Consider the following 11,009-nt stretch of genomic DNA (forward strand, 5'->3'; position numbering starts at 1 on the left):
GAACCAAATTCGATATGAATAGGAAGTAGGACCCTGGATTTTATGCCTGTCTGTGCCTCTCATTAATCACTGACCTTGAATTAATATTAATCTCCCTTGGGGACCTGTAGGTAGGTGAGGGAAAAGAATTTTCCTGCTACCTTTCTAGGATCTTGGATGAAAATACATCCTGTAGCAAAGGAAAGAGTAACAAGAAAATACATGTAGTTTTGAACATGCACGGGCCACATGGAAATGAGATTCAAAGACAGGCAGTTGAGGTGTCTGTGCCATTCACTGGAGCTAAGGAAGGCAGGGGGGAGCTGTCTGGGACTTCAAAGGGAGGAAGACAAATCACAGGAAGATGAGAAGATCAAATGTTCGGTAAACAAATGTTTGCCAAGTCATACAGATAAGTCTGTCTGATGTAGAAAGTTATCTATGGTAATAGCTTTTTTTTCCTGGTAGAGGGTCCCTATCTAAATTCTTCTAGGTAGTTAAGGGAGAGGTGAGAACTTACCCATTTGATGGGCTCCTAAATACCTTTAGCTCAAAACAATCCACATGCCAAAGTGGTATATTTGGGGGTCATATACTTTGTTCCCCCTCTGTTTTCTCATTTAAAAAAAAAAAAGATAAGTAAAACACTCATTAGACCCTTTCCAGCTCTGATGAGCTGAGGCTTCCTCTAAATTACAAGGGGTTAGAGAAATCAGGTTTTTCTAAAATAGCTGCATATTTCTCCCCAAATTTCAGTTTCATCACATTCTCTACCATAAACCTTCACAGTATTTAAACTTCAACTTTATGGCAATTTGTCTGGAAAGTTCTGCCCCCAACTCCTGACTTAAAATTCCAGGGTGTGTTTTCATGTTAGAGATTTTTGCATGCTCTTCCAGATCTGAAAAGACACAGTTCATTGCATTCCCTTTAATATTTTCATTTGTGTCCATGCAGTGAAAGAGTAAAGGGACAAGAAGGTCTATGAAGGGAAAACCAAACTTGCCTACATCTTCATCTTGACCTTAATTAGAACCTTTTAGTCAAACCATCCTTACTTGCAGTTGGGGGCTTCTGTGGGGATACTAGTCACCACATTGTCATAAACAAACATCCTCAGATTTCTCCTGCAGTGTTTCTGCTCCCTTAAGGTATCGGCATTTCTCTATTGGGAGTCGTGATCCGAGCCCCTAGTGATATTGTTTGTATACTAATCTCTAATACTATTTATGTAGCTTTAATGTATACTTGATTTGAAGGATTTATGCACACCAGATAACATGAAGTTCCCTTTTAAGCATTCACCACCCACATTATAGGCACAAAAATTAAACCAGCTTTTGTGCTTCTTCCTGTGCTTTGCTATGAAATTGAAAGCACAGGTTACAGTAAAAGGCAGCTAATTGTTCCACTGTCCTTATTAAAGCATTTGGTTCAGGTTCAGCGTTCCTAGCTATCCTGCAGTACTTTGAAAAGGCCATTCACCATGTCACTGTTCAGTCCCAGGCAAGCTGTTTCATTTACAAATATTCAAATCAAGGGAGTTGTTTTTTAAGATGATTATTTCATCCAATGACCAAAGATGTTTTTCATCGAATTTGGAGTTGATGGCACAGATTACGATATTTACAAGAATACAACAGAGATGAGCTCGACTGATTTAAAATGGACAATCATGCCTCCTTCATAATAGAGCTAGATTCTACATTTTGAATAATCCCAGATATTCTAAGGCACGGATGCTGTTACGGTAGCTATTATTTCAGTTCCTAAGGCTGCTTTTTTGCCTGATGTAGAATATAATTTGGTGTTAATGGGAATAGGCACAGCCAACAGAACCATTCCAGCTGAAAATGTCATGGGTCAGAGTGTCCATTTATGACCAGCTGGGAATGGGTGGGTCAGTGGGAAATAAAGGGGTTGCTTTTTTTTCAAATAACATGAAGTTGTGAAAGCTGCTACACAACTTTCTCCCTTCTTTTATTTACTCCCTGGTTTTGTCCTTTTTTTACATTTTCTATATCAACCTCTCAGTAATGTGTACTTTCATCCAGATGTGTGTGTCTGCAAAATGGCTGTTTGAAGTGCACAAATAACTGTGGGCGAAGGAGAAGAAAGAGTTAAGCTATTTTTCAGCCATGGCAGCACTGGAGAGAGTGCGCTGCTGCTGCTGCTGCTGTGTCTTTAGGGTGGTTAATAATACTCTTTGATCATGGGAGGAAGGGTGGCAGAGAAGTGAAAATGATTGAATTAACAGCTCATCATACTAGTTTGTATGAGAAAAGCCTGAGAAAAAGGAGAGCACTTCAAATTAGGTCATGGCGGTCTGAAGAAATTCAGTGGAACTTTTTAGCAAGAGATACCACATTTCTGGATGTGACAGGTTGGTGTTGAGATTAATGACATATATGAGGTATGGCATCTCCTAAACACCCCTGTTTGAGCCCGTATTGGCAGAAGTGAGGGGGCTTTACTTGAAAGTGGTGGTACTGTTGCTTCTAGGGGAGCGCTAGATTCCTCTCCAACCAAACATGGTGCTGGGATTTTTAGTAGATTTTAAGGAAAACAAACAGGAAGAGAAAAGGCATTTAATCAAAATGCCGTTTTCTTTTGTCATATGAACACATTGTGGGGAAATGAAAAAATTTCAGAAAGGGCAGACTAGAGCCTTTTGTTTATCTCTAGAAATGCCTGGTCCCCTGAACTCTTCACACAACAATATTTTTTGTTTTTGTGGGACCCTCGCTGGTGGCCGGGGATCGAATGGGCGCTGCAGAGGCTGCGGGCAGCCTCACAACCCAGCGCTCAACCGCTGCGCCACCAGGGGAGGCTCACAACAATGTTTTAAGGCACACGGAGTTGAGGAATGGACCTCACTTCCCAAGACCCATAGCATCTGCAGGGTAATTTCTGTACTGAAACAAGAGTGACGTGAGCTGCAAATTAATAGGGCAGCCTATCAGTTTGTATTAGGAGGCCACCCCCTATGACTTTTTAACAAACAGTAAGAAACCATTGTTTAAGGGTTAGCTTAGGAAATTGGTGTTGGAATTATATATAGGCTCTGGATTTTCAGTTAAAGGAGGCCCAGAGTTAGTGGTGAATGAGTTTGCACAGCTATGGGGGCTGATTACTTTCCGGTATATCCTAGCTACATGGCGACTCCTGATCTCACAGACCAGCTTGACTTCCATCTTTTGCTCCTCCTCTTGCCTGAGTCAGCCACAACATCCAGGCTCTTCACAAGAAGCCTTTCATTTTTCCATTCTTTGCCTCATAGCACTGGCCTCTCTCCACACACCCCGACTCCCCTTATTGCTTTCCTTTCTGATTCTAGTTCCATCTTCTTCCTCGTCTTAGGAAGCCAGCATTTGCTGACCTCCTGAGCCTTTACAACGTTCTAGAAGAGTGTTTGAGGAAGAGCAACCTCTCTTGGTTTCTGAAGGCTTAGGAAGTTCATGCCAAGTAACAAACTCAAAAGGAACCCGAGGAGGGCCTCCCCGGTGGCGCAGCAGGTTGAGCACCACGCTGTGAAGCTGTCCACAGCCTCTACAGCTCAGGTTCGATGCCCGCCAGCCGGCGAGAATCCCATATGGCCAAGCAGAGCTCTCCTGTCTCGCCTGCTGCTCCCCTCAGCAGTGTATTTCACCAGTCTGCCTGTTCTGTTCCCTGCTCTGTCTCTAGTGAATCCTCTCACCCTCCCATGCCTCTGGCCTGTACCCCAGCTCTTGTATAAAAATAAATCTTAAAAAAAAAAAAAAAAAAAAAAAAAGGAACCCAAGGAGGAACAAGTGAGAAGCATAGGAAAGGAAAGCAACTAGTACCAAGGAGCTCATCTTTGCTACCATTCGTTCTCCTGGGACCTCAGGAGGTATGGGGAATTCTGGTATAAGGTAGAATGTGTAATAAAAATGAGCACCCCACCCGTTATGAGTGGTGTGGGGAAAACTGAGGAGTGGGGATCTGAGGGCTTGGCTTCCCTTGGGCTTGTCTCTGCCCTCGTTGGTTTCTTAGGGCTATCGTAAGAAAGCATCACAGACGGGGTGCTTAAACAGAAATGTGTGGTCTCACAGTCCTGGAAGTCAAAGGCCAAAGTCAAGGTGCAGGCAGGGCCATGCACTTCCTCTACAGGCTCTGGAGAGGATCTGTCCTTGCTCTTTCAGCTTCTGGTGACTCCTTGTGCTCCCTGGTAGTCTCTGATGTGCTATAGTCAAAACTCTGAGTCAGTCGTCACACAGCCTCCTCTCTGCAATGCTCTGTGCTGTGTGTGTCTTCTAAGGACACCACCTAGTGAGCGTAGGGCCCACCCTAGTCCAGTATGTCTGGGGTTAAGTCCCTCATGACTATCTACAAAGGCCATATTTCCAAATATAGTCATAATCCGAGGCTCCAGGTGGACACTATTCACCTACTAGGAGCCTATGAGTTGCTCTTACCTTGCGTGGCCCCATTTACCCATTCAGTTCCCATTTTCCTCGCTAAGTCCCTGTGAGGTGGGTAAATGTTTCCAAAGTATTTCAATCCCTCACCAAAAGGGGTCGAGTGCAAGGATGACGGACCAGTTAGAACTGAGTGCATTTCCCCTCTTATTAGACAGAGCTAAGGGGAACCATAGGCGGCTACTACAGCACTCCAGTTTATGAGTTGGAGTTGCAGTGTGTTTGCTTTCAGCAAACCCTGCTGCCACCTGCTGGGAGGAAGGCATCCTGACAGCAGGGGCTAAAGCCCTTGAATTGAAACCTAGTTAAGGGGGAGCCTGCCGCTCAGGGGACCGTCTCCACTCCTGGCCTCTCAGAGCCATATGTGCATATGTGCACGGTCAGCAGGGGAACAGCCTTCAGAAGTCAAAGGCAGCTCCCTCTGACAGGCCCAGCAACTACCACCTTTCAAGTTGAACTGGAGGCCACCATTATAATCAGGCACAAAAATGAAGGCGCTAGCCTTCTCCAGCACTCCATCCAGGCCAGTTCCTCTAGAGCCTCTTTGAAAAGGCCCTTGGCAACGTATGGGGGTTTGATGTGGAAAATGCTTCTTTCTGCTGCTTAGGCAGCAACTGTAACAAAGTAGCAACAAAAATGGAGTGGAAAGAGCTTTCTCTTCACTTTCAGTTGGTGACAGGTCACCCCTTACAGCCACTCGGCATTCAGGTGGCTGTAGCTTTTGCAGCACCCTCTGTAGGGGACGGGACTGAATATAGTAACGTTCAGCTAATAGTCTTTTTTTAAAAAAAGATCTCTGGATCCCAGTAATGGCTACTGTATTTGTTTCCTAGGGCTGCCAGAACAAAATACCACAAACCTGGTGGCTTGAGCAGCAGAAATGTATTCGTGGAGGCAGCATCCAAAATTCAGGTGTTGGCAGGGTTGTTTTCTCACAGGGTTGTAAGGAAAGAGCTTGTCGCAGCCTTTCTCCTTCCATCACGGTCTCCCTTTGTCACTTGGTCTTTCCTCTATGCACGTCTGTCTCTCTGTCCAAGTTGCCTCTTCCTATTTGGACACCAGTCACATGTCGTTTGAGTCCACCCTAATGGCCTTATTTTAACTTCACTGCCTCTATAAAGAACTTATCTACAAATAAGTCACATTCTGAGGTACTGGTGCCTGGTAAAGCCCTTGAATTGATAGGTGCCCCAGGGCCTCCCTGGTGGTACAAGGGGTTAAGATGCAATCTATGAGGCTGTCTGCAGCCTCTGTAGCACAGGTTCAATCCCCGGCCGGCCAGGGAGATTCCCACATGGCACAGCAGACCACTCCTGTCTCGCCCACTGCTCCCCTCAGCAGTGTATGTCAGTTAATCTGCCTGGTCTGCTTCCCACTCTGTCTCTGGTGAATCCTCTCACCCCCTGCATCTCTGGCCTGTACCCTAGTTCTTGTATGCATAAATAAATCTTGAAGAAAAAAAAAAAGGGTGCCCCTAGTTCCTACAGGCACCTCCCTCCACACAGGAGCAAAGCCAGTCGCTTCATCCCATGTCCCGTTCTGAAGGAAACCAGGACCATATTCTCCTGCCCACATTTTCACAGTGTGTCAGGGTGAGGATCAGAGAAAATTCAGTTGTCGGGCCAGGGCTAGATATTAGACAATTATGTAACCATGTGTATGTGCAATGAGAAGTTACTGGAATGCTGGAGAGACTGCTGGAGAGCTGCCAGCCTGTGTAAATCATGGACACGCTCAGACTTCTCTTGAGTCTTTGGAAAACAAATTAATCTGGCAACGTTTCTGCTGCACTAAGCTTTGCAATGAGACACCATAACCCTAAATCCATCCCGTGAGACATCTGAGAGGAGAGACGTGGCTGAGAGAGTAAAGACAGCGAGAGCAGAGGGAGAGAGAGAGAAGGAGGGGGAGCGAGCATGGGGAGGAGAAAGGCATGAAGAGAGTGGAGGTGAGAGAAGAGAGGACACAGAACTGAAGTGGGGGAGGAAGAGGGGAGTGAGGTGGGGAGAGAAGAGAGAATGAGAGGAGAGAGAGGAGGAAAGAGAAGAGAGGAGAGAGAGGAGGAGAGGAGGTGATATGTTAAGGACTTTATGCCTTGACAATAAACTTTTGCAACTGACTCCAAAAGCAAGAACAGCCAACAGCACAGTAATAAAAGTCCACAAAATAAAAATGCAACCTATTGAATGGGAAAAAATATTTTAAATTATATATCCAATTAGGGACTAATAACCAAAATATGTAGCACTCATTAACACAAAAACAACCAATTTTTAAAAGGGCAGAGGATCTGAATGGACATTTTTCCAAAGACGACATACAGATGGCCAACAGGCACACAGAAAGATGCTCCACGTCACTAATCATCAGGGAAATGCAAAGCAAAACCACCATGAAATGTCATCTCACGTCTATGTGATGGCTATAGTGAAAAAGGCAAGAAACAGTGAATGTTGAAGATGTAGAGAAAACAGGGCCCTTGTGCACTATGGGTGGAAATGGAAGCTGGTATAGCCACCATGGAGAACAACATGAAGATACTCAAAACATTAAAAATTAGACCTATCATGAGCCAGCAATTTCACTTGCGGGTATTTGCCCATAGAAAACAAAAACACTTGGGCCTCCCCGGTGGTGCAACGGTTAAGCGCTGGGTTGTGAACCTGCCAGCAGCCTCTGCAGCACCGGTTCAATCCCCGGCTGCTCCCCGGCCACCAGAGGAGGGTCCCACATGGCGCGCAGACCTCTCCTGCCGCCCACTGCTCCCCTCAGCAATGTACTTCGGTCCTTCTGCCTGCTCTGCTCCCCGCTCTGGCTCTGGTGAATTCTCTCACCCTCCCATGCTTCTGACTGTACCCAGTGCTTGTATAACTAAATAAATCTTTAAAAAAAAAAAAACTTTCTAAAAAATAACATGTGCACCCCTATGTTCACCGCAGCAATACTTCAAGAGCCAAGACTGGGAAAGCACGTATGTGCCTGTGGGTCCATCATGACTGGATAAAGGAGGTGTGCTGTGTAGACAATGGAATACTACTCAGCCATAAATTTTCACATAGTGAAATCCTGCCATTCATGACACTATGGATGGACCTTAAAGGAATTAACGCTAAGCATAATAATGACACAGAGAAAGACTAATACCATATGAGTTCACTTATATATGGAATTAAAAAAAAACTCATGTATACAGAAAATAGAATAGTGATTGCCAGAGGGAGGGGTTTGGGGCTATCATAACAGGTAAAGCGGGGGCAGGGGGAGTTAAGAGGTACAAGTTTCCAGTTATAAATCATAGGGATGTAATGTACAGTATGGCATCTATAATCAGAAATATTGTAGAACACACTTGAATGTGTAAAGAAAGTAAATCTAATTTTGTATGGTGATAGATGGTGACTATATTACTGTGGTGATCACAGTGTATACAAATATTAAATTAGGTTGTACACCTGAAACCAACATAATGGTATATGTTGATTATGCCTCAATAAAAAAAATTTTTAAGATCACCCCTGAGGCCTGCAAGTTTGTGGAACATGGAGACTCCATAGACTATTTGGTGCTGTTCATCTTGGCCAGTCTAACTTTTGTGAGGTCCTGCCTTTCACTTCAGTTCTGTTGGTTAAATATATATAAAACTCAGTTGAGGGGTTGTGTGTATGTGCCAGTTAGAGGAAAGGTTGAAGAAAGAGGGTTGGAAATTAGCCTAGAAATGAGACCACAGAAAAGATACTTCTCAGCATTGATGCCTGTTGCATCTGGCTCTGAGACGTGAACTAGACGCCCCATGTTGAAGGCTCGTCTGAGAACACCCAAAAGACATCTGTGCTGCCAACCTGGGCAGCTTCCAATTTTCCCGCTGCTATCGGTCACACCACCAAACCTGCTACTTTTGTAGGATTATTGCTGAATGGCCATATTGGATAATGTTTTGCCTTTAAGCAGGCAAGCCTTCAATGCAGCATCTCTTATCTTTTCTTTCTAGAGTATTAAAACATCTAGGCTGAATTTGACTCAGTGTTACAGGGAGAGCAGTCACTGAAGACTCAGGCACGTGCTTTTCATGAATGACTTTCCATGTCCTGTGTGCCTCCTGGCTGAGTCTGGTGTTCTTTAATGACACAGGATGAGCCTGTGTCTTCCTTACCTTGCTTATTGTTTACAAATGAAAAACCTGGACTTAGATATTTGAAACTGTGTGGGTTTTGGATTCTATTTAATGCGAGTTTCTAGATATGAAGAAAAATAGCCACTGTTTAAAAAAAAAAAGGAAAAATTCAAACAGGCAAACATATCTAACAGATTATATAAGAGAGGGTGCAATTAAATTATTACACATAGTGGTAAGTTAATAAAAACTACAACTCTCAATAGGCTCCAAACATGATAAAATATTCATTTTAAGTAAAATCTTCTTTGACCTAGTTTCTTTCGTAATAATTTTTAGAGTGATCTCAAACTTTTTCTCAAGTTTTTTCAGCTTCCAAATGAAAGTGTTGAGTCAACCAATCTCTATGATCCAGCACCAACCACTTCTCTACTTTTTGGGGAACACTGTCATATGCCAGGCACTACACTAAATGATGTATATGACTTTGTGTATCATGTATGTGTGTATGTGGATACACACACGTATATACGCACAAACACGGTATTTCCCCATAGAAAAGATTATCCCTTACAACTACTCTATAAAGCAGGGTTTATTACCCCCATTTTACAGAGAAAACAAGGTGTGACTAAAGGTGAAGTAACTTGCATAGTGTCCTGTAGCCGTAATAATTAGGAAATCAATAGCTTTCACCAGTCTCTCAAGGCGGACTTGACCCTGCTTTCCCACATATATCTTGGTGCAACTGCCTCTGACCTTAAATGGTTGCCATTTTTACTTAAATATTTGCTGGATGTATTTTTACTCCCCAACCCCAGGGATAGTATTTGAAAATGAATAGACAATTCGTAAGTTCAAGACCATGTTCAAGTTGTAATTGTCTTCAGACCTGATATGCCATAGCACATCCCCAAAACCCTGTACACTTGAGGGGCAGGAGTGTGTCTAGTGTTACCTTTCAAGTCCCTAGAACAGTGTTGTGAGTAGTAAGTAACATGCCACAGGTCCATCAGATAAGTGTGTGCTCCGCTCATCACTGCAGAAGAATCCAAGCATAATGCATCCCCACTGCTACCTGCTCATTTCTCAAGTCACTGAGAGAAATAATAAGCTCCTCACCCCACTGATGAGGACCAGCTATAAATCAATGCCAAAACCTAAGTCTTGCAGCTGATTTTCTTTTTTTTCCCCCTCCAGTAAGTGAAATGGTTACCACCTGGAACAGATGGAAGAGACAGAAATACAGTGGTGGGAGAGAAGCTTCTTCACTCCAGAGATACCCAAAGGAACTTGGCTGAGCCCCTCTACACACAGAGTAATCATCAACTGGACTTAGGAGTTTGCGAGATGTCAGGGGAACCTTGGCCCATAAGCTGGTCAGCAGATGTGATGTGAAAAATACCACACTGTTCTGTCATTTGCTGTTGCTTGCTCAACTGTGAAGAACTGCATGAACTATATTTCAGCTGCTTTCTATACCATTGCCAATCACCTTTTGGACTTGGAAGTGCTATTTTCCTATTGACACTTGCATTATTTCATTTTGCATGCATCCAGTGATTATACATGAACAACATAGGTAATCTGCTTATATATTTTTTAAAAATCCATCCATGCAAAATGGAAAATAAAATATAAATTCTGCTTTTTTGCAAAATTATAATCATAGACCATGTCATTTAAAGTTCAAATTGGTTTCATATAAACATCAGTGTAATAGGTCTGCATACACTTTATAGAAAACTGGCTCCTATAAAGATTTTTTCACTGTTTACTAGTGAAATGAGAAAAGCAAAGCTATTTATAAAAGGCCTTATGTTGTGTACATACATTGTCTTTGAAATATCTGTGATTTAGTTTATTGCTTGTAAAAGAGAAATTATATAATTTATTTAGTAAATACTATTGTAAACTATAGTTTTATTGAGAGAAATAAAATATTTTGTTCTCAATTGTGGTAGTACGTTAATTCCAGTGATTGATGGTCTTTACATTTCTTTTAATAATTAAAAAGATAATGTAGATACTCATAATTTCTAGATATTTGGGAATACTAAATAAACTAACTCTTGACAGATGAAAATGAAGACAAAATCCTCTGGGCCCAGGGAAAAGACTCAATAGCAGACTGTACATGACTCATCTAAAAAACATTCTTGAACGTCCTGGTGTATTATACAGCTTTCACTGTTATGTTGTGGTTAAACAATCCCCAAAATCTCTGGGTAGGTGGTCCAGAGCCACCCCTCTGTTGGACATGTCACTTTCACAGCAGAAGAAAATCCAAGATGTGGATCCAAGTAATAGTTCATAGATCTTCCACTTAAATGCAGTTTCCAACACTTCTGCTCACATTCCACAAAGCAAATGATACTGATAAGTTTGATGTCAAGGGAGTGGGACGTATAGTTCTCCCATAGGAATGGACACAGTAGAGACAGGCAGTGAATTTTTTTTTAAAGATTCATCCATTCATG

The 11,009-nt window shown here is 42.8% G+C and overlaps 1 protein-coding gene across 4 annotated transcripts in view; it reads left to right on the plus strand.

Annotated features, from left to right (window-relative positions):
• The window catches only part of PIP5K1B (phosphatidylinositol-4-phosphate 5-kinase type 1 beta), a 285,967-nt gene extending 275,483 nt beyond the window's left edge, over positions 1-10,484 (plus strand). For 2 of the 4 annotated variants that reach the window (XM_054689118.1, XM_037494964.1), the window contains one exon: positions 9,730-10,484. In XM_054689118.1, the coding sequence (XP_054545093.1) occupies positions 9,730-9,732 (3 nt within the window). In that variant the 3' untranslated portion in view covers positions 9,733-10,484. The remainder of the gene's footprint in view (positions 1-9,729) is intronic. The other 2 variants (XM_054689116.1, XM_054689117.1) reach the window with 1 other exon arrangement.
• The last annotated feature ends 525 nt before the right edge of the window (positions 10,485-11,009 follow it).

The sequence above is a fragment of the Talpa occidentalis genome, unplaced genomic scaffold, assembly GCF_014898055.3.
Source record: "Talpa occidentalis isolate TD23 unplaced genomic scaffold, MPIMG_talOcc4v2.1 talOcc4.7, whole genome shotgun sequence".
Taxonomy (NCBI): domain Eukaryota; kingdom Metazoa; phylum Chordata; class Mammalia; order Eulipotyphla; family Talpidae; genus Talpa; species Talpa occidentalis.